The sequence below is a fragment of the Chelon labrosus genome, assembly GCF_963514085.1.
Source record: "Chelon labrosus genome assembly, chromosome: 4".
Taxonomy (NCBI): domain Eukaryota; kingdom Metazoa; phylum Chordata; class Actinopteri; order Mugiliformes; family Mugilidae; genus Chelon; species Chelon labrosus.
The window spans coordinates 24,200,406-24,224,345 of record NC_140340.1 but is presented as its reverse complement, the minus strand read 5'-3'; the positions used below and the strand labels follow the sequence as shown (position 1 = coordinate 24,224,345).

General features: G+C 40.4%; 1 protein-coding gene across 1 annotated transcript in view; it reads left to right on the top strand.

Moving 5' to 3' along the window:
- The window catches only part of stab1 (stabilin 1), a gene marked incomplete at its 5' end in the record, with an annotated part of 69,184 nt that overhangs the window by 30,662 nt on the left and 14,582 nt on the right, over nucleotides 1-23,940 (top strand). The window contains 25 exons of the mRNA XM_084542762.1: nucleotides 1,344-1,439; nucleotides 1,532-1,577; nucleotides 2,724-2,803; nucleotides 2,934-3,059; nucleotides 3,399-3,472; nucleotides 4,007-4,078; nucleotides 6,752-6,871; nucleotides 6,957-7,004; nucleotides 7,474-7,554; nucleotides 7,727-7,873; nucleotides 9,471-9,605; nucleotides 9,684-9,743; nucleotides 11,381-11,557; nucleotides 11,714-11,803; nucleotides 12,749-12,895; nucleotides 13,825-13,881; nucleotides 13,975-14,134; nucleotides 14,409-14,558; nucleotides 17,823-17,927; nucleotides 18,881-18,997; nucleotides 20,996-21,128; nucleotides 21,229-21,289; nucleotides 21,463-21,607; nucleotides 22,476-22,609; nucleotides 23,352-23,517. Of these exons, the coding sequence (XP_084398888.1) occupies nucleotides 1,344-1,439; nucleotides 1,532-1,577; nucleotides 2,724-2,803; nucleotides 2,934-3,059; nucleotides 3,399-3,472; nucleotides 4,007-4,078; nucleotides 6,752-6,871; nucleotides 6,957-7,004; nucleotides 7,474-7,554; nucleotides 7,727-7,873; nucleotides 9,471-9,605; nucleotides 9,684-9,743; nucleotides 11,381-11,557; nucleotides 11,714-11,803; nucleotides 12,749-12,895; nucleotides 13,825-13,881; nucleotides 13,975-14,134; nucleotides 14,409-14,558; nucleotides 17,823-17,927; nucleotides 18,881-18,997; nucleotides 20,996-21,128; nucleotides 21,229-21,289; nucleotides 21,463-21,607; nucleotides 22,476-22,609; nucleotides 23,352-23,517 (2,727 nt within the window). The remainder of the gene's footprint in view (nucleotides 1-1,343; nucleotides 1,440-1,531; nucleotides 1,578-2,723; nucleotides 2,804-2,933; nucleotides 3,060-3,398; nucleotides 3,473-4,006; nucleotides 4,079-6,751; nucleotides 6,872-6,956; nucleotides 7,005-7,473; nucleotides 7,555-7,726; nucleotides 7,874-9,470; nucleotides 9,606-9,683; nucleotides 9,744-11,380; nucleotides 11,558-11,713; nucleotides 11,804-12,748; nucleotides 12,896-13,824; nucleotides 13,882-13,974; nucleotides 14,135-14,408; nucleotides 14,559-17,822; nucleotides 17,928-18,880; nucleotides 18,998-20,995; nucleotides 21,129-21,228; nucleotides 21,290-21,462; nucleotides 21,608-22,475; nucleotides 22,610-23,351; nucleotides 23,518-23,940) is intronic.

The window sequence follows — 23,940 nt, the reverse complement described above, 5'->3', positions numbered from 1 at the left end:
CACACACACACACATACACATGTTTCTGTGGCCTTCTTTGTGAGGAGATTCATCGACATAATGTATTCCCTGGCCCCTTACCCAAACTCTAGCCATCACCTTATTCTAACCTTTTACCCTAAAACCAAGTCTTAACCCTCAAACAGTCTTGTAAAGAAGTGAGAACTGGCCAGAATGCCCTCACTTTGCAGACATGTCCTCACTCTGATGGTGTAAAACTCAAACTGGTCCTGTACTAGATGCTGTACAAGAGCACAAACACACACATAGGCTACTATAAAAAATACTCCTCCACACTGAAAGATTGATGAGCTATCTCTGTCAGCCATATTGTATATCTGCCACAAGGGGGCGATACTCGTTTAGACTGACCACACTTTAACACAACTAACACCTCACGGTATTTGACTGCAATCATTGTTTACAAAATTGTGGTTAGGAAAGTCAGGTGTTAAATGGGGACCCTCAGGTTTAACAAAATAGATCTGTAGTGGAAACTTGATGACAGACTTAGAGAAAACAGATCTGGGTCATGTTATTAAGTGACTATAAAGGAGGACAGAGAAAATACAGAGGTAAACAAAACTGGTTTAAAAGTGCTGACACAGACAAAACTGGGATGTCTAGCTTTTTTCTTACATAAACATATCCCATATCACAAATGACCTAAAATACAACCTTTAACAAAACTGTGTGACAAATAATCCAATGACAACACGAACCCACCACTAATGCACCCTATGAGGCAAACAAACCTGTGACAGTAACAAATGTATGAAGCTAATAAACCTATAAATCTAAGAAACATATCGTTAGCCTCATAGCACAATTGATTAAGTCATTTTCGGACACTGTTACAATATCAATAAAAAATACCAGTGTGCTTGCTAGACATTTTTTTCTTGTTTTCCGAAAACGTTAAAAAATGGCTTAGGCAATTATGCTATGAGGCTAACGATACGACACTAACATGCATGTGTTGCTAGCAAAAAAATAAAAAAACCTTGAGGACAGCAATTTATAAAATAAACCTATAGACTTATAATTCAACGGGTACACAAAGTCATGAACCCTATAAGGTTAACAAGCTAACAATTGTGTGGCACTAATTCACATGTCTAGCTAACAAAACTGTAAAGCTTCGTTACTTTCATATTCACCAAGGCTAAAATAAAATTGAGGCTGACAACCTACAATACAACTGATTACCAAAGTATTTGACTGATAAGCCAACAACAATACAGTCATGAAGTGTACAAAGCTACATCTTTAACAAACCAGCTAACAGATGATCCTATGAAGCCCATGAGGAGATGAGTCATTTTTTAACATGTGTGTTGCAGAGTGTGTGTGTGACCACGGGAAGTGTGAGGATGGTCTGGCAGGTAGTGGCAGATGTGTGTGTTATAAAGGCTGGAAAGGAACTTCCTGCTCTGTAGGTAAGACTTTCATGCACACACATACAGCAACACATACAGCAAATTTTGTGTTACCTGTTATCACCTGAAATTTATGTGCATGTGTCTGTCAGAAATCAAGGATGACGCCTGTGGAGGTGTGTGTGACGAGAACGCTAAGTAAGTTCTCCTGTTGTCATCAGTGTGTGTCATGATGGGTAATCACTCTGAGTGGACTACCGTTACATATTGAAACAAAAACAATAACCTGAGAAGAGTGTTGCCACTCACTGACTGTTTTATTACACCTATAAAACACTATCCAACAAAGCTGTGCTGCCCTTGCAGAGCATTCACTTGAGCAATGCTAGACAACCAGTTAACAATCCCAAGTCCTCTAATAAACACACATGCTTGACTTTTCTAGTATTTTCATGAAAAACTGTTGCTTTGTTTGCATCTTTTGGTTTGTTTTCTTTGTTTGTAAAACTGTAACATGTGAAATAAAATATACAAATCAGTACACGAGAATTTACCATTGACACACAAAAAACACTGGTGAAAAAAAGGAAAAGAAATGAAGATTTCATGACTTGAAGCACCACTTTATCTCTCGAACATGGCTAATGTGGAAACAACAGGCATTTATTGATGATTTCACTGAAAACAGAAGTAACAGAATGAATGTAACTGTGTTCAAGAGCATTGTGTGAGTTCAGATTCAACCAAATGCATCAAAACTCATTGATTACAGGAGGAAAGAGGGTGATGGTTGTGGGATTGAGTCAAAATAAACAGTTTGTGTTCATTTTTAGAGATTTGGAGAGAAATCAGTAAGGCGGTTCCACTCTGAATATTTGATTTACACATCAGCGCACAAACCTCCCTTACTGGCGCCGTCCAAATTAATATCATACAGGTTTGATCAATAATTATTTAAAATTGGGAGGATTATAGAAGTACTTTGAAAATAACCAATGAAACAGGTCTAGTAGTTGACAATGATGTCAAGCAATAATAAACTTTATACGCTAATCTTAGTCAACATACTCCTATAGACATTTGTTGTATATCCAAAATAGTCTGAATTTTTTCTTTCTCTGATCTTCTGCTTCCTATTCATTTGATACGCCTAGCTGTTGTCAAACAAGCACAAGTTGTTGCACCATTATTCTTAAATCTTTCAGTGTTTGCATGTTTGAAATTAGAAAGCAGAAAATCTGTGAGGTAGTCAGGGGCAATGTACACAAATATCATTTGCAATGAAAGACTGTATAGCTGCTTTCAGGCTGAGTTAACATGTTGTCCTGTTGTCCTGTTCTACAGCTGTATAACTGGGCCAAAGGGATCAGCTCCTGCTTGTCTGTGTGTGGCTGGATATGAAGGAAATGGAACCTACTGTAAAGGTATAGACATACACAAAAAATACACGTCAAACACATCATCAAATACAATTACAAATACAATTACTCTCTCTCTCTCTCTCTCTCTCTCTCTCTCTCTCTCTCTCTCTCTCTCTCTCTCTCTCTCTCTCAGAGCTGGATGTGTGCAGCAGATTTAACGGTGGCTGTTCAGAGTTTGCTGTCTGTACGAGACTCTCAGCCGGAGAGAGGACCTGTACATGTAAAGAGGGTTACACTGGAGACGGGGTCATCTGCCTGGGTGTGTAACCTTGACATCTGAACCCTAAACTGAATCCTCTGAAATCATAACTTGGAAATTCAAGCTCTTATATATTATTTAATATGTTGGAATCCTTAAATAACAGAGACAGAAGACCGACTCTTAAAGAAGTTGTTTAAATTTAGTCTAACTTAGTACAAACGTGCAAGGTGGTGTTAAAATAAACACCAGTCTGAATGAACATGTAAAAAGATATATACTGTATATTTTCAACCCGACAGCTGGGATAGGCTCCAGCAGACCCTGCGACCCTTAACAGGAACAAGCGGTTACAGAAGATGAATGAATGAATATTTTCAACCCTTTGTCTGTCCACAGAGATTGATGGCTGTCTTGTCAACAATGGAGGCTGCCACAAGTCAGCAGACTGCATCAGAGCAGGCCCCAACATTGTAAGACAACACTGTGCTCTACTGAAATGTCAGATTTCTGTGATGTGTGATGTTAGATGAGACATCTCTGTAATACGCATTAGCATCTGCTGTGGATGTTTTTCTATATTAATACCATCTTACAATTTACAAAACACTGACTGCCTTCGTTTTCCAGTTACCTTGCCCAGATTCATAGCTTCGTACCATGGTTGGGATACCTCTGGTTTTAGGCTACCTTTGCTTCTGTTGTCTGGTTTGCTGCTGGTAAATAGTAGTTAATTAGTTAATTATTTCCTTATGTATAAAATTTTGGCCATGTTTTTAGCAGTGTTCAAGATGAGCCAGGCCTGCTTAGAATTCATCACTGCACTTGATTTCCGAACTTGTATGCCCAGGTTGTAAAAAACATGTTTGCTTTCCCGACAGAAGTGAAGAAGTAGTGATTATTTGATTTGTAGCTGAGGTCATAGGAAGGAAGGAAACCGATGGATGAAGCCGTTGACTGTTTTCCTGACTGACTATATTCTCTCTCTGCTTTGTTGTCGTCCTCAGACGTCCTGCAGGTGTCAGCTGGGTTTCCAAGGATCGGGGAGGTTCTGTTACCCTGTCAACCCCTGCAGAAATGTACGTCTTAATGGGACATCTAATTTATTCTCTTCGGTTAAAAGACACACACTCACTTACTTTTGAATGAGAAAAACTGATGTTAGAGAAGATGTAGCTTTTCTATTATTTCATCTTAAATATATTTCTCTATATTAAGGAAATGCTATGGAAACAAGAGTGCTAAAGGTGTCTCTAGGCAGGTGGATACACCTGTTATGATTAATCCTGTGGTTGCAGCAGTATTGCATATTAAAGGTGCAGTAGGCAGGATTGCGAAGATCCAGGACTTAGCCAAAAAATTTGAACATCGACAACTTCTCAGTCCCTCCCCACTTTCCGCTAAAGCCCAAAACGGTGTCCCAAGCCCCTCCCCCCACAAGGGAGAGCTGTGCACGATAGAGCGTGTGCATATTGGCCCTGGAATACTGTGCACGAGCAGAGAACCGAGAGAGAGCGAGTAAACAAACTAGCATGGAACACACCGACGTAACGACAACAAAATAGTTTTTATAACACGCTTCGTTATTGCTAAATAATTTTAGGTCAAAATATTTAGCAATAGTCAACTTTAGGACAAAACCAAGGTTAGGATGTTTCTGAAAGTAGCCTACATCGGTGATGTTTGCTATCAGTAACAGTTAGAAGCATTCATTGTGGCGTTTTATTCCACAGTTTAGATTTATCAATTTGCTATGTGGTAGATATATGACTGCTACCTGTTGACGTGGTTAGACGTTTGAGAGTGAAGCTGAGGCACAGGCCTCAGATGAGGATTACATCCCGGCTCCTTCTACACGCCCACGGACAAGTGGTGCGAGGTGGTGGAGGGAGGGGAGGGCGCTATGATATGCGTGTCCATGAGCAGTGATTGACACTCTGTTAGATACACCCCTGGACTTGATTGGTGCATCTGGATGTGGAGCGGTGGATGTCTTCAAATCGCGCTACAGGCTCTAGGTGGGGCCAGAGGAGCCGAATTTTTTTTTAAATGACCTGCTTCATGCAATTATACTTGAACATAGGGTCATTTTCAGCAAATATGACAGAAAGTTAGTTTTATAAAACTTGCCTACTGCACCTTTAAGTTTTAATTATTAAAAATTTTGTGGGACCCATTTCAGAACGACTCAGAGACATCTATCCGGTTGATTACTGCACAGAAGTGATAAAAATAGACAAAATGACAAAGTTCAAATGATACATGAGACTCTTCATCTTCTACTCATCTGAACATTCAAATCCACAAATATTTTCACCAGAAAAGATGGAGAAGACTTTGTGTTCCCAAAAAGACCATTTAGAATGAATAAACTGGTCAGATCTTTTTATGACAATAACTCTTCCAAGCCTCCCAGCTAATAATAGTTTTAATAGTAGTTTGTCTGTTTTCCCCTTTTGAATGAGGACTACAAACTACTGCCATCTGCTGGCTGAGTTGTAGTTTTAGCAGTGTGATCAAATGAGGTTTCTTGGTCCAGACCCAGGTGACAGCGGTCATCATTGCCAGTAGTTCTTTGATGGTTTGGTGTGTCTATGCGTAAATATAATACGTAGAAAAAGTTGTTTTTAAAATGGACGATAGTCAATATTAATTCTCCAACTTGTTTAGGAGAACTCTATTCACAGCGTGATGTGCTGTGAGTGTTGTGCCCATTTCTTGTGCTTCCCATCCTGCAGCAGGTGATCGAGTGCACCTGTTTCCATTTGTTCATCAGGGGAACATAGTCCAAAGGCAGTAGAGAAAGCACAGTCAGAGTCAACTTGAGCTGCATCTGAGCTTTGTAAGTTACTTACTCTGATAAAGATGATGTTGTTTGACTTTATGAGAAGAACTAAAAAAAAGTAATAAGAACAAAAAGTGATAACACCTTCTGAGAAAAGTGAGACACACACACGATATTATTGCTACCAAATGGCCTGCTGGCACCAACTGCAGCTTCTCCCCCAGTCCCTGTAATTCCAACCTTGATGAGCAAGTGGTAACAGCTGCGCTCAACCACCTGCTTCAGGAAAGAGGAGGGCTGTACCTGAAGGAAGCACAAGGGAGAACAGCACAAACACTAAGCACGCACACACACACAAAGCTACAGCCTGAAACTAGAACTACTTCCAGAGAAGCTGTCCTGCTCTTCTCTAAGCTCGTACAAAAGCCAGGACATCAAAGAAATAATGAAGACAGACTGTGATGTTGCCTCTGGCCAAAAAGTTTACTTGAACAAATCGCAACAGCAAAAAATATTAGTGAAAAATAAGATCATCCTTCTGTGTGCACTTTCAGCTTTGTCATTTGTTTATTTCCATCACAGTTCTTTTCTCGTACACTGGTCCTCTAAGCTAATCAGCTAATTTGTGAAATCTTTCTCACTGATTTCCTCTGCAGCCAATTCTACATGAATCGACTGAGAAGTCAGCCACAGGGGTCCAACAAGTGACGATACTTGCCTAAAACTAGATTTTTTTTTTTTATAAACTTATTTGTTGTTTGTTGACATTTGCTTTTTGAGCAGTTGGTCACATTAACCTTTTTTTCTACAGATAACCAGAGCTAGCACTGTGCTAAGACGATGGTTCTAGTGTACAGACTGATTGATAACCCAAGATATCAGAAATATTATTGATATTTCTTTAAAAAGAAAATTGCAGGGCTCTTGTGTATTACAATTTCAAGATACGTGTTGTATTTGTGTGCAGAACAATGGTGGGTGTAGTAGGTTTGCTCGCTGTGAGTACATGGGTGGAGGTCAGAGGAACTGCACCTGCCACAGAAACCATGTGGGGGATGGCTTCGATTGCCGGGGAACCACGAACAATGTGAGTCGCTTGTCTTTTGGCATTTGACCTCCTACTGCTCCCCTATCCCACCCACTCACACAACAGTGTATTTTCTGTCTTACAGGAGTTGTATCGACAGACTGAGAATGCCTTCTTTCGTCAAATGTTGTCAGTGAGTAAAATTAAGCTATCATGCACACATGCACACTTCCACACATACACGCTCTTTTGCTCTTTCACTATGCATTTATGTGCTACTGCTGTGTGGCATGTCATTTCTGTAAGTGTCTGTGCAAAACATTTTTGAACTACTGAAATGCATGTTTCTGCTCTGCAAAGCTGCAAGTTTCCGATATACAGAACTGCATATTATCTGTGGCGCTGCATGTTTCTGAACCGTGGTCCTGGCCCCACCAGCCGGCCCAATCTTCACTGCTTACAGTTATCGTTTCCTACGTAACAGTTGCACAAAATTCTCTGATCTGCTTTTGATACCTCATACATTGTGCCAGCCCACTCACCTGTTATAAGACAGCTGTCACTGACACTTCTGTTTTTATAACCACCACTCTGTATACACAGCTAATGCTGTATAAACAAACTTAATCCAGAGAGGTTCTTGTTTCCTTTGCGTTTCACAGATGTCAGACTCTCCTGGTCTTTATGGTGATGGACCGTTCACTGTCTTCGTCCCTGTAGAGGACACCAATAAACGCTCTGTTGTGAGTGCAACAACTGCTACTTGTTTATGACATATTTTAACAAGAAGCTGACAGTTCTTGAGTCTTTCCTTTTCTTTCATAATTCGTGTCATATTTGTTTTACACATTTAGTGAAAATATTAACCAACACTTTTGTCTGTACATCACTGTAAATCATTTTGTGTGTGTATAGATTGACGAATGGAAGCAGAGGGGTCGTCTTTACGATCTGGTTCGTTATCACATTGTTTCCTGTGAGACCTTGACCCTGAGTGACCTCAAAACCACAGAACGCGTTGTCTCTGTGTCGGGGCACATGCTGCACATCAGCCTGCAAGAGGTAACACACACTCCTTCATCACAGTCTTGTGTTTTCAAACACTAACTAATGAGTGATCACAAGGGGCACAAATAAATGTAGGTTTATGAATCCATTTTTACTGTGTGCTTGTTAAGTTAATGAGACTGAAGAGCTTTGACTATCACTTGCTCCCTGGAGTCTTGAAACATGTCTCTAAACAGGTTGTGTCTAATTACCTTGTGGACATTGAAGGCCTGGTCACACTGTCATTTAGAAGTGGAATCATTCATTCATTTATTCATCTTCTGTAACTGCCTGTCCAGTGAAGGGCGAGAAGTGGGATACCCTCTGGACAGGTCGCCAGTCTATCGCAGGGCTAACACAGAGAGACAGACAACTGTTCACACTCACATGCACACCTACGGCCAATTTAGAATCACCAATTAACCTAATGAGCATGTTTTTGGATAGTGGGAGGAAGCTGGAGTACCCAGAGAGAACCCACGCAGACACAGGGAGAACATGCAAACTCCACAAAGAAAGGCCCCAGTCGGTGCATCAGTGCTAAGCACAACGTCACTGTGCTGCCCTAAAGTGGAATCAGTTAATTTATATTTAATTTCAAATTAAAATTTAAAATATGTGAGAATATCCCATATCCCATTAGCTCTGTTGCTACAGTCCACTTTTATTAGTTACTGCTCTGTCCTTGAAAAGTGTTTATTTTTAATTATTAGAGGTCTTAACGTTATAGCTGTGGTTGATATTTCAGGTTACAGAATACTGAGGAAGCAAACAAACTACTGTGGTTTTAATAAGGAGAACAGTGAGAGAAGTTTATTGCCTGGCTGAGAAGGTGTGCAGCTCTTCATCTAACAGCTCACTGTAGCTCCTCCTTCTTGTTTCATTACGACCTGCAACACTTCAAACTCCACTTTGAAAAAATGCCAAAGATTACTTTCGTTTTGTATTGAAGACACACTTCATAGTAAAATCAACTTGTGTTTTGCCAGTTTAATCCTTTTAATGCGAAGTTACAGTTGCTTTTCTGCAGAAGATAGAAAGAAGTTCGGTTTGCATTAGCAGCAATCTCTGAATCTGTCAACTTTCTGCATTCATATACAGATATCTGTTTATAGAGATTACATTGGCTGCAACTTTATGTAACAGCATTTTTCCTGGAAAAGTTTCCACTGACACCCAGTTTATTAATGCAACAATTTAAAAATGTCAACAATTTATCAGATTCAGTTACGCTTATGTTAACTCATTCAGCAATAGATAGTGACACTGATCTTCGAGACTACCTGTTTAAATTTTGACTGTGAAGGTTCTCGGTCATTCAGGTCAAGCAAAGGCAAGTGGACTTGTTGAGTTTCTACTATGGGTACCAACCACAGTTGTTCCTATTTAAATCCCAATTTCCCACCACGCATTTAGAACTGAAGAAGCTACTTGGGTCGTGTCAGGTTGCCTTTATTAGTTTTTCGGATATAGATTTTGAAATGAAGAAATCAGTTTCAGTCATTCAGTCTAGCTACCTAGCCTTCTACATGTTTGGCCCGATTGTCCACACATCACCACCTGAACTTTTGGGAACACATAAAGTCTTCTCCATCTTTCTCTCCTCATGCAGGGTTCAGTCTTAATCAACAACAGATCAAGAATTGTGAAGAGTGATTATACCACAAGTAATGGAGTCATTCACCACATCGACACTCTGCTGACACCTTACAGTCTGGAGGACAAACCACCCATTACGTCTGCCATGGTGTGTTTGATGAAATATATACAATTATTAACTGATTAACCTGAATTAACAGTGTGGTATTTCTATCTCTGTGTTTAGATGAACTTCAGCACAGCAGCTACATTTTATGGCTACACACGATTCTACAAACTTGTGGAGGTAAAAAAATAAATAAAAATACCTGGTTTGCTTTCTTACAGCTCCATTTCCCATTTAGCCCTCTCTTACTTTGGTTCTTTCATTTCCACCTCCACTAAAGAATAATTTACCAACTATCAGCAAATGTGCACAAAAGTTATTCCATAAAATATAATGTAACAGTTACACCACTGGCCACAACATTAAAACCAATGACAGGAGAAGTAAATAACATTGACCATCATGTGACAATACAATGTTCTGCTGGGGAACTTTTGGACCTGGCATTCATGTGGATGTTACTTAGACATGTAGCACCCACCTAGACCAGACACCCCCACCCCATAGCAATGACACTCCTTGATGGCAGCAGCCATCCCCAGCAGGATGCAGCCTGACACAGACACACACAAAACAGTTTAGGAACAACTCAAAGAACATGAAAAACAGCACAAGGGGTTGACCTATCCTCCAAATGCACAGGAACAAGCCTGATTCACAGAGGTTCCTCCTCTCAACCCATAGGACCCAAAGGCCCTCACTTACAACTGTTACCGGACACCACGGGACACCCTCAGAAGGCCCATGTCCATTCCCTGATGAGTCAGAACTGTTTTGGAGGCACAAGGGAGACCTACACAATATTAGGAAGATGGTCATAATGTTATGCTGAATTGATGTGTACTCAAAATGGCAACAAAAAAGTTGGAGATCAACATTTGAAATTCTGATTTCCAGCCTCCAAGTGTTCCATGTGTAACTTCCTCTGCTACAGTATTTTGGTAGGTATTCTGCAAAATACTCTATCTAGAAGATGACAAAGATGACTTTTAGAGTCTACACTATATGATACAGTTTAATTTTCCATCCTTAACCGACTACCTATCTGAAGTCGAGTTGTGGAGGCAACAGTCTGATATTCCAGACGTCCCTCTCCATATCAGTGTTTCCTCACAAGGAACTAGATAAGATATGTAATCGCACCAGCAAACTCTGGGTCTGCCCCTAAGTTTCGTCCCAGCTAGCACTGCCTGGTAAACCTCCAAGGGGAGGCAGCCGGGAGGCAACCTCCCCAGAATACTGGACCACTTCCTGAAAGCAGCAACTCAACTCCGAGCTCTCTCCTGATGTCTGAGCTCTCATCACTCTGTCGTCAAACCTTGCACAGTCACCCTTACAGGGAAATTCAGCTGCTTTTGGTCACTACCTAAAGTTCATAGACTGATAAATTAAAAGCTACGCCTTACAACTAAGCTCCCTCTTCACCTTGGCCTTGGATTGTAAAGCTGACTCTCATCCTGGATGCTTCCTACTCAGCTGCAACCCATCACAGTCTGAAGAAGCCAACAGAACCTTATCAAAGAGCAGAGACATGATACAGAAGTTCCCATACCTCATTACTCCGGCACCCCCAACACAGAAGTGAATTATTTTATCTAATGAAATCACAGTATTAATAACAGGCAATCTCTTTAGATGTCTCATGCTCTGTAGCATGGGTTTTGATAACTTCACTGTAGAAAGGGTTCAAATAAAAGTGTGATTTAAATTTCCAAATTATTTCCAATAATTCACTTTTAATGTGAAGGGCTAGGGCCAAAAAAAGTCTCAAAACGTGTGACAAGGGCTGCTCATAATCTGTTTTTCACTTTGTGCAGGATGCAGGGTTGCTCCCTGTGCTCCAGATGTCCGTCCACCAACCGTTCACCGTGTTCTGGCCTACAGACAAGGCACTAGACTCCCTGCCAGCTGAAAGACAGCGCTGGCTCTCCAGCCCTGACCACCAGAACGAACTCGCTGCCACTGTGAAAGCTCACATCGTACGCAACTCAAAGGTAAGCAGAGGATGACTGGATCAATGACACAGCGTATTGAGGTTCTGAAGGATGAAGATATAAGCTTCTGTTAGCTTCCATTTAGCGTGAAGTTTGTCCTCTTGGAGATGAAATAATCTGATGTAAGCCTGATTGTGCATGTATGTTTTTATGTAGCTCATGGGTATTGGTCAGCCAAGTAGATCCTCGAAGTTCCGTACCATGCATGGATCCACCATCAAGTACAGCTGTGACAAAACCCTTGTGGTGAGAAAAACGCAACACACTCATATAAACAAAACAGGAGTCTGCAACAGGCACCGCAGAGTAACACAGACACAGCAACAACTGTATTTGCAGCAATAAAATATTATGGATCCCGTCCCTGAATAGCTACAGGTGCTAAACAATATGCTGTTTGCCTCTTATGGTTCAAACCATAACAGAAAAACTTTTTTTAATTTTCTAGAATTTATTACAAAATAAGGCTCTTCTGTTTTTTTCACTTTCATCTCATCTAAACACTCAAATACACAAATATTTTCCAACAACATGATCATCTCGAATGAATTAACTGTAGACCAACTGATCAGCGCTTCCTAGCTCATAGCCTTCCAGCTAGCAGTAGCTCTTCCTGTTTCCCCTTTTGAATCATGAATACAGGCTACTGCCACCTGCTGGTACGGAGAGTTACCTCCTTTCACACAGGTGCACAACATTTGTACAAGCTGCATGCTGGCTGCAGTCTTTGCGCTGTGTTCAAGTGCAACATTTTGGTCCAGACACTGGCAACATGAAGCAACATCACAGTCAGCCTTTGTTGCCAGTAGCCACCCTGTTGGCAGAAACTGAACCTCATCTGTCATAAATAGTCATTTTACAGGACTATACATAGTCACTTTCCTTCCATGCATAAACATGCCTCTTCAATTTTAAACAACTAATTCAGCGCGTGATGATCTTACAGATATGTACTTGCCAAAACTAAAGATTGCATCCTTTACTGTTGACGAAGAGCTATTTAAGTGTAGCTCATGTTAAACCTACATATTTACTTATTTAATTTGCTGATTTGCTCTCACAAACCAACTTCACCTGTGAAATCTACCGCCTCCACTAGGTCTGTTCTGTTTCATTTTATTCTGTTATGGCTCAGTGGGCATGATTTTAAAAATGTATTGATTGTATTTATGCATGCGTGTGTGTTTTCAGGGTGCCGTTGTGATGAATGATAACGATGCCAGAGTAGTTGAGCGCTACATGACCTTCAAAGAGGGCGTGGCCTTCGGCATCGACCAGTTGCTGGAGCCACCTGGCCTGGGAGCGTACTGCGACAGCATAGAGAACAAAACCACTTACGTTAGTACTGCTTCTACTTCAAATCAGTACAGATGTTAATGCTGTAAGAATTACTGTGTTTACTATCAGACTCAAACTACAAACTTTACAAAGGATCATGTAAAACTGTAATCGCTCTGAAGGCTGCATTGGATCCTGCTTTTTGCCCTGCTTGACAATGTTTTGTGCTACTGCTTACTTCCTGAAATACAAATCAAAACAGTGAATCAGCATCTATGTGATTTCTTTATTTTTTTAGCAGCCTGTTTGATTCGCAAGTGGGTTTCATTAAAGAATTATGTTAAAAATCAGCTTGGAAAGCTGTTTGGCTGCGTAGCATGCAGACCCATTCACAGAAAAAAAAGGCAGAATGATGAATGGATGACATGCAAGGCAGCATATATTCATGTGTTGGATTTGATTTAGTGTTGCATTAATGTGTTCATCACGTTAGTACCCAGCAGTACTTAAATACTGCTGGGTAGTTTGTAAATTCTCCCCGAGGATCAATACACTCTCATCAAGTCATGTTTTGTTAACTCTGACATGTAGCAAAATGGAAAGTAGCAGAGACATAACCAAAGATAAAGTCAGTAGATTGGTGTATAAGGCTTAAAGCACATGAGTAGTTTTACCTGGGGAGGTCATGTGATTTAGAAATTCCCCCCAACATCTGTGTTTCATGTGGTACATTCACACAGGATAAATAAACTATGTGTTCCTCTGGTTATGTTTCCGATACTTTCCACTTCAGCTCCACTACGTGTCAGAATTAATATTATACATTTTAAACCTCTACACTTTTTGGCAGCTTTAGTTACTTTGCACATTCAGATCAATAACAAAATTAATAGTGTTAATTACAGTTAATAGCGCCAATGTTCCAAGTAAATTGAAGTCAGTCTTTGTAATGGAAACTAGACTTAATGTCCTGTCTTAAAATGTTCCAGGGCCGCTGCGGAAGCTGTTTGTTCCCTCCATCCTGTCCTTTCAGACACCACGACACTGTAAGAGCTAACTTTCCATTAAAAGATCTCAACACTGTTTGCTTGTGAAACTGATAAACTGTAGAGATAAATGTCCCTTCTGCATTCTTTCAGGGAAGGACGGAGCGCTGTATAAACTTTCGCTCCAGGTATGGACCTGGTTATGGATACTCACGGTGGTATGACGAGAGGTGGAGGGACTGCAAGAAAGTTTGTCAGTTTCCTTTCTGGGTCGTAAAGTGCTGCAAAAACCACTACAGCCCAGACTGTAAAGGTAAGGAAGGAGGAAGTCAAAGCTCCTGTAGTCGGATATTCTTCTTTTGAACAGGAGCGTTTGTAATTTTTTCTGCCTGGTTATTTCCTGATTTACTAAGTTTCTTTGTTTGCCTTATTCCCTCTCAGTAATAGCAGAAGAAGAAGTGCATGTCTTGTTAAAGTTTGTCATTGTGTGTGTGTTGTCAGTAAACTAGATGAGGCTGCATAACAGTAGGATGGCAGGAAGAATTAGGTTTTGTGTTGGTGTTTTCTGACTCATTACTGTTTTTCAGTTTGCCCAGGTGGTGTGGAAGCCCCTTGTAGCAACCAAGGGGTATGTGAAGATGGTGTTACTGGTTCAGGAATTTGCAGGTGCAACAAAGGATTCAAAGGACAAGCCTGTGAATTGTGCTACAGGGGCTACTACGGACCCAACTGCACAGGTACAATAGACATAAACAGTTAGATTTTTTCTTTAAAATCAGAACATGATGTGTTTGAACCAAACTAAAGAAAGACCAGGGTAGACAGTCTTTACATAAAGATTGTCCAAGAAAGAATAGATTTTTTTTATTGTCGTATAGAAGGAAGAAAACGTTTGTTACCCTGCTGGTCCCCTATCTAACTTGAACACGTATTAAACATCCTCACTGCAAGGAAGTGAAACCTTTGGATTTAATAAAATGATCAAATCCACTTTGGTAAGAGATGACCTCAGTTAAACTTTTCTGTATACTGTGGATCAGACCTGCACTAGATTGAGGAGCATTGTTTGGACTAGTTTGCATTATAGAACTGCTCCATGATGATAATGAGCTCTCCCGGCCCACAGCTTTCAAAGCTGCCCCATACCTGGAACAGTGGTTCACTTCTTATATTTCATCACCATGGTAACTTTTACTGCAAACCTTAGAAAAGTCTTTCAGGAAGTCGTCTTAACAGCACTTCCTGATGAGCATCTATATGTATAACATGCACAATTCTTAAAAGAATTACGACCCTAAGACTTTTCTGCATAAAAATGTCTCAAAACATCAGTGGGTTTTTAGTCCTGACAGTAGACAAAGAGAACCCAGTCAGCTGAAACTGAAATATTATACTTGTAAATACTTGTGTATTTGTTTATTCAGGAAAATGAGACAGTGATTCGTATCTGTGAGGTACAACAGTAAGTGCACCTTTAGGATTACAAATCAAATTAGAGCCCATCTGTTCAGAAGTGTTTCTAATTAATACAATTAGACCCAGGTGTCGTTCAGTGCCCTATTTAAAAAAAAATAATTAAATAAATAAAAATGAGTGGGAGAAAGTCCTTAAGTAGGGTTCAACTTGATTGGATAATGAGATGCAGGTGAGATGGCTGCCCAGCCCCAGCATAACGACCAGCTGCAGCTCAACTCCGCACACCTGAGGCAAAAAGGAAACAGCCAAATAAACACAAATGCAAACCAGTAGAGGGCGACAAATCGCCTCTTAACAAATGGATACATAAATGTATTCATAGTCAGATTTACTAGTTCCCTGGCTGCTTTCTTTTGTATTGTTTACCGCATTTTATCCTGGATTCATTTCTTTTTATTCCTCATGTTTGTTTATTCAGTACTCATACTCAAATGGTTAATTTTACATTTGTGTGCACCGTTAACCTTTAATGTGATACTGATCTGAGTTGCTTTGCTGTTGTGAAAGGTAGCAGCATATTCAGTTTGCTAAATACTATCATCGGATTCGCTACCGATTTCCTGAGTCATTTGATTCAGTATTGGTTCATTTAGAAATATGTCAGTTTTGAGACAATTTTGCTTTTGAAATAGATTTTCTTAAAAGTATTTGTGATGTGGTATTTCCACAATATTCTACGTGTACCTGGCACATCTTCCATATGACTTTGCTTTTGTCCAGCTCTCCTCTGTTATACTTTTTAAGTAAGAAAATGCTGCCACATACTCAGACTAGTCCCTCACGCATGGACTAATCTTATCCAGTGAGATTTCTAATGAGAGGATTCAGGAAATTTATTTAAAAAAATAAATAAAATTGACATCTCATTGGTCATTTTACACACTATTTTGCACATAAATCCACATATGGACAACTACTGAACTCACTTTTGTCCATTTTGAATATAAATCAGACATCAGTCTACGTCAACTACTCTCACAGCCACTAGTAATGATGCAACGTCTTTGCTCATAACAAGATGTAAGCGCCGATATCTTCTGCCTCCGAGCAGCAGAGCCTGGAGGGAAAGTTGCGTTAAAGTAAGCATGCGTTGTGTTGAAATGCCTTCTCAAATAATACTCTACACACGATATAGTCAAAATATAGTCCGACTTTAACGTGTGGATACCACCTCCTACTGCAGGAGAGAATGTACAATTAGCCATAGTCATGCAATGTATCAGACTATCCGTATGTAATAACTACACTACACTGTAAGGGCCAGTACAAAATTTGGGGATCGCCAATTGAATAGCCCGGTCTCAGCCTGACTAAATAGTTTTCTATATGTTGGGGAAAAAAAGCGTCCTCTCACCTGGGTTAGCATTTACAAACGGGATAGCATTTATATGCATTATGTCAGACTTCAGCGAACTAGAACAAGAATAAGAGCATATCCACGTTTTTCAACGTATTTTTTTTTTTCTCGTATGATGATGATGATGATGATGTTTACATTACGTCATATCGTTGACCCAAACGACTTCTCCCTACTAGCGTGGTCTGCTCCCAGTTAGACCTGGCGTCCAGATGCTCAGACCCATCTCAGCTGAACACGATGCAGTGTCAGTTCTCCTCTTTGCTGTTCACCATGACAGATCTCTACAGTGTCTGCTATGTCTCACTCAGTCATGAACCAGACTCTATGGATAGACTCCCCACCTGCAGGGGACAGTCCATCGATTTCTGGATGAGCACAAAAATGGGATTCTTGTGACCACATAAATTATTCTCATGACTATGGAAACACACTATTGTTAAGGAAGTAAATCAAGAAAAACTGCAATTAGCAAGTTGATGTGTCCTCTGCCCCCGGTGAAAATGATTCCGATTTATATATCTGCTGTAAAAATCTGGAGTCAGAGCAGACGATCTCACGCCCATTGGCTCTCCAGCAGTCTGTCGCCATGGCAACACTCCACACTCGCCATTGCACAGCTGGGTACGCTTCCGGCTCAGGACAAACCTGCCAGCTGTCTTCACTCAGAGTCGACCAGCGGATCGGACTAAAAACACGAAGCAGCTGCTGTTAGTCGACTGTTTTAGCTTCACATTTTTCTTTTAAAGTCTTCTCCTCCATGTTTCTCGGCAGAAGGACACAGGTGTTAGTCAGCTGTGATAAATTCAAAACTATTGGTTGTTGAAGGGACAAAACAGGCTGCAATGGTTGCTGAATTCATCCTGAGCTGTACCAGTAAACTGAAGTTAACTGTTGAATAAGGCTTTTAGAAAGTGTCAGGTGTTACGCCCTCAGATGTGTAACTATCACTCTCACAGTTATGCTTGATGATGATTAACCAAGGAAGTTTTTTGTCATCAAAGCCTAGCAACAGTCTGTCACCACAGAATCTGTAACTACAAGAACACTGGACACCTGTCACAACTCTTTTACTTTACAGAAAGTTTATTTTATTTTACGACATTAGAAAATGATAAGTTGTGTTTCTCTCTCTCTCTCTCTCTCTCTCTCTCTCTCTCTCTCTCAGCCTGTAACTGTGAGACCCAGGGAAGGTGTGATGAAGGCATAGAAGGTTCTGGACGGTGTGTCTGTAACCCGGGATGGGAGGGCAATCGCTGCCAGAACAAAATGGGTAAATTTTAACCCTAAACACATTTAACTCACCCAAACAAGATGTACAGTCCTGACTCTGGACAGTCCAAACCACAAAATTTACCCAAATCGGCAATTACTTGTTTCAACTTAATGAAAATGGCCTGGCCAAAAAAAAAAAAAAAGTTGCCACCTGGTTTAACTAAGCAAATAGGTAGGAGCCTCCCATTGGATAATTACTGCATGGGTGTTTATCTTTCAGCTGGCAACAAGTTATTTAACCCCAACTGATGCAATGAGTAGCTTCTCATTTCTTAAACAACCATGTCTAAAGACACATCCTGTGGTCATGGAAAAGATGTTAGTCTGTTTGAGAAGGGTCAAATCATTAGCATGCAACAAGCAGAGAAAACAAGATTGCAGAAACTACTAAAATTGGTTCAAGAACTGTTTAACGCATTATTAAAAACTGGAAGAATAGTGTGGAACCACTGTCTTCAAGGAAGAAATGTGGTTGAAAAATATCCTTATTAATTGTGATCGCCGATCACTCAAACGTTTAGTGAAATCAAATCAAAGAAAAACAACAGTGGAACTCAGGGCTATGTTTGAAAGTGAAAGTAAGAGCATTTCCACATGTACAGTGCGAAGTGAACTCAAGGGATTGGGACTGAACAGCTGTGTAGTCTTAAGAAAAGAGTGGTTCAGGGAGGATGAGACATCATTTTCACACATGGATTGGCCACCACCTTAAGTCCAGACCTTAACCCCATTGAGAATCTTTGGGATGTGCTTTGCGCAGTGGTCAAACTCTCCCATCATCAATACAAGATCTTGGTGAAAAATGAATGCAACACTGGATGGAAATAAATCTTGTGACCTTGCAGAAGCTTGAAACAATGCCACAGTGAATGCATGCTGTAATCAGAGCTAAAGGCCTCCTTCCTTCTGTTAAAGCCTCTTTACCTATTTAGTCTCCTTCTGTCTGTCCAGGTGTTATCCCAGAAGAATGCCGACAGTGCCATGATCAGGCTGAATGTGTGAAAGGCGTTGGCTGTCAGTGTAAATCTGGATTCCAGGGGAATGGCACCTTCTGCAGTCCAGAGTCACGTGAGTGCTGCAAATCCAGATATAAGTAGTTTTGAATGCTTTCTCTTCAGACATATGCACATAGGATTGTGTCAAGGATATGGACAGGCAACCTTGAAAAAACTCTGAACAAGGGATTCTATCTCGGTTTAATTTGAAGCATCTTCCTTCAGTAGGATCTGATAAAAAACTAAAACTAACAGCTGTTAAAGATCTAGGCTTGACTTTGAGAAACACCTTCTGAATCTCTGCAGCTTATTGACTGCATGATGATTGCCAGCAGCAGCACAGTAACATAGTGTAAACTAAACAATAACATCAAACTAACAACTGGAAGGTAATGGTCACACACAGCAATAAGATGAAAGACAGAAAAACATGTGTAAAGCTCTGACCTTCAACATATGGTGATATAAAATCCTTATGATATAAAAGATTAGCTGTGGGTTAAATAAGCAACTCCATTCAGATTAAGGAAACTTTTAATTTGAGAGAGTTTACTCCAAGATCCAATCAGCAGGCGAAAGAACTGTAGCTCTTTTTAATACTCAATGCTGGGGAAAAATCAACTAGAATGGAAGTAAATACAAAGTCAAGAAGAGTCTGGTGAGATCCAATATATTTACTGTAAAATAGAGAAAGAAATACAGCAAGATCCTGAATTTAACTTACAAACGCTTCCTCGTGTGTGACTGTTGACTGCAGCAGTATGGCTTATTTTAAGAGCCATCCCACGTGTCCCACACTAGAAAATTCCCACCATTACCTTCCTTCTCCCGCCAAACCCCCTTGGCCACATTTCATCTTATCTCCACAGTAAAATATTCAAATATAACAGTTTTCCACCATGAGATATTCACCTAAAATATGAGCATGCCCAGTTCAGTGTTGTCTTCCCTCTATTAAAGCCTATTTGCAAAAATTACACAATTTTTTTGTTTCATTTGTGGCTTTTTCTGCTTCTTGTCATTTAAGAATAATTTAAGGCTGTGTTATGAATCAAAGGCTGGAAAGATGTTAAGAGTGAAAAGTCAAGATGCCACTGATCCATTCACAGAAAAAAGCTCAAAACCATCAAAAGAACAAAATTGCAAAGGATGATGAGATGGATGACGCGTAGCAGCAGATTTAGATGTGTTGGATTTTATTTATAGATGCATTAATGTGTTCATAACATCAGTAAAGTTGGAGCTGATTTAAATACTGAATGGTAGTTTGTAAATTAACCCACAGGATCAATAGTCTCATTACATCATGTTGTATTTTTAAAAACATATTTTTCATTATTAATCCAAATTTACAAAGTAACTAAAACTGTCAGAAAATTTAGAAGTATAAATTGTCCTCTTCTAGAAAGTAGCAGAAATATAATAACCATGGATAGTAAATTAGAATATATATCCCGTGTGAATGTGCTACATGAAAGACAGACATAGGGGTCATTTCTAAATCTTAAGACCTCCCCAAGTAAAATTAATCCTGTTTCCTGGTTTTTACCTTCAGTTTGGTCTTCAGATGAAGCCAACTTATCCTTTGACGTTACCACAGAACACAGGAGGTGGAAGCTTTCACCAACGTCATGGCCCCGTTCAGACATTAACATATGTCCTTGGCAATCTGATTTTAAATGCCTGTGGTCACACCTGGCATTACAATGCTTTTCTCTATTGGTCCCCGGCCAGCTCTTTAGATACATTGTCGGTTTTGTGCTCTGTATGCAGATAAATACCAACATCATTTGGTGTCTACTGCTGTTTCATTTACATCTCATGACTTGGGCAGGGCACACATGTCAAGTTATTACTCATTTACCTGTCTAATGACAAATCATGTGTCAGCCAGGCTGAGAACCATGCCTCTAAATGCTGGGGGAAACTGCAGACTCAAGTGATAATTCTGTAAATTGGCAGAAATTTAAATTTGGGGTTGCATGGATCCGTATAAGAAATTTCAGTTAATATACTGCGTAGCACACACCTGTGAGCAGATCAGATGAACATTTTATGAAACACTCTGCAGCTCCAGACCTCTGCTCGGAGTACAACGGAGGCTGTCACCAAAACGCAGACTGTAACCAGACGGGACTGCTCGTCAACTGCACCTGTCTCAGTGGTTACCATGGAGATGGATACTCCTGCGAACCCATCAACAGGTGTGTCACGTTTTGTCTTTTTCTCTTGTCTTTATCAGAGATGATTTGACATCAGTATAAAGTGTTCACATTTAGAGATGTGGTTCTGTCTTTTCTCCAGATGTGCTGAAGAGGTGAATGGTGGCTGCAGTGACTTTGCCTCCTGCAAGTCCACTGGTCCTGTGAGTAATAATCATTAAACTGCCTTTCTTTATTATGTCTTAGATTTTACAAAGTTAAACACACAGTATAATGGCGATACACTGGTTCAGCTTACCATTGGGAGAGAATGAAGAAATAGAATCACAGTCTGGTTTCTTGTTTTAAACATCCACTAATATGGTTCTTCTTCCAGAATGAGCGTGAGTGTGAGTGCCTGCCGGGGTATGTGGGTAATGGAGTCCAGTGTCTGGAGAAGGTGGTGCCCCCTGTTGACCGCTGCCTGGAAGACAACGGAGGCTGCGCCCCTGAGGCCATCTGCAAGGATTTGCATTACCATGGTAACACATCTGTAATGACACCAGTTTTTTTTTATTTTTTTTATTGCTATTACGATAACCCAACCACTGTTTACGAGACATCAACACGTCAGACACACCTTTTACCAACAGTAATGGTTCAGAATTCTGTTACCATAGTAACATATTTACCTGTAAAGATCTGTAACAAGCTATGTGAAACATATCTACCTTGTAACGTCGTTTTTTTGTGTTACTATGGTTATACATCTGTAGCCGTGAGCCAGCATCTGCAATGTAATCACGTGTTGCCTCCGATGAGCTGAAGCCATGTTGGCTCCATAGTCCTCCTCACATCGGTTTCTATGGTAACTAAACTGATTTCACAGCAGCTGACCTTTGTGGCGTCCATGTTACCATGGTGACATGGGTTTGAATAGTGAATTTTCTGGGACAGACAAACAAACCTCAAAGAGCTTGTTAAGGCCCAGAGATCGTTGGTGCTCGTTAAAATTGAAGCTTGAGACCTTGAGCTCGTTAAGGACCCAGAGGCTGGTAATATCTAGAGATGATCTGACCCAGAGCACATTAATAAAGGTTGGCTTGACTGTGGCTCAGTAGGTAGAGTGGGTTGTCCACAAACTAGAGGGTTAGTGATTCAAGCCCTGGTGTGTGGATGCCGATTTGATGTCGAGCAAGAAACAGTTGTTGGCACTGGTGCATGAATGAGTGGGTAGATGTGTCACTGTGACTGTAAAGTGATAAAGATAATGATTATCAGATAACTTTTTTCTAGCTGTGGTAAAATCCACCTACCAAGGGAAATTACTTGTTACTTTTTTTCCAATCATAGATATTAAAGTGTTGCAAAGTAATCTGAGGTAAAAGTAACACTGTTATTGTTCCTCAGCCAACACAGCCGGAGTGTTCCACCTGCGTTCTCCAGACGGGAAGTACAAAATGAACTTCAGTCAGGCCGACGCAGCCTGCCAGGCTGAGGGTGCCACACTGGCTAGCTTCAAACAGCTGGGAGACGCACAGCAGGTAAACCCACCTACAGAAGGGGTTTCCATGGAGACAACAGGCACCAGGCAATACACCTGTACACGCTGTAATTGTGTGTATATGTGTGAAATATGTACACATTATTCTGTACACTCCTAAAGAGCCGAGGGACAGAATCTTAGTCCAGCTGCTGTTTTTGGTGTTGCATAAGCAGATAGTTAGCATAGTATCTATATTAGTTAGCGGTATGCTTAATTCTACTCAATAACAAAACCGCAGAGAAAATATTTGTTCTATATTTATTGAAGATAAAAATAAAATTAAAGGTAACCTTTAAGACAAGACCTATTACAATGTATTGTAAATATTTGAGCCTTTTCCATCAACCTCTCAATAGACAAAACTTAAATTGTATTAATTCAGAACATGTCCGACTGATTTCTTTCCAATCAATCAGTCAATCAATCAGAAGTCCCTCCAGCTTTATTGATAGTTGATAAAAACAGCACAGCTCCAGATAGGTGTATTGAATAGGAGGAGGTCATATTGTACATAAATTGTGTTGTGACTGTGTTTTCATTCCCTCATTTACCTGATGATTATCAAACTTAACGTTCTCTCATTCAGTGTGAGCTGAAGGTTGGTAGGTCACTAGTCTGTGGTTTTGAGTTAATTTTAAAGTAGTTATTCTCATTTTCTACCTGCTCTGACTACAGAAGCATGCTAGGACTTGTGATCAATCATTTATCCTGCCGTCCTCATTATTCTCTGGTCCCAACAGCTGGGAATGCATCTGTGCGTGGCCGGCTGGATGGAGGGGGGGAAGGTGGGTTACCCGACGCGCTTCCCCTCTGTCAGGTGTGGAGATAATCACGTGGGTGTGGTTATCTACAAAGACCCTGTAGACCAGAGCAGCGTGTACGATGCCTACTGCTACAGGCTCAAAGGTACTACAGCAGCACAGTGGATGTTTCTACTGCTCAAGTTTGTAGTTCCTGCTCTGTCTGTTTGAATTCCTAGTTTACCTTCCTGCATCGTGATAGTCGCATTTGTATTGGATTTAATGGTTCTGGTTCATTTCAAATTTCTTATTTCCTCTTTAGGGAATTGTTGTGGCTCTAAGGGTCATGGAAAATGAATAAATATAGAGACGAGTTGCACAAAACAGTAAAAATTGAGACAAAACATATGAGTTCCCTTACCAGCTTTTCAAAAGCTGATCATTACATGTCAGAAGGATTACACCCTGGTCACAGCAGATCTAAAACAAAAGTAAAAACGAAGACAACAGGACTTGTTGGAGTTTTCTTGAAAACGTTTCACCACTATCCAAGTGGTTTCTTCCGTTATAAATTACTTTGACCCCTTTG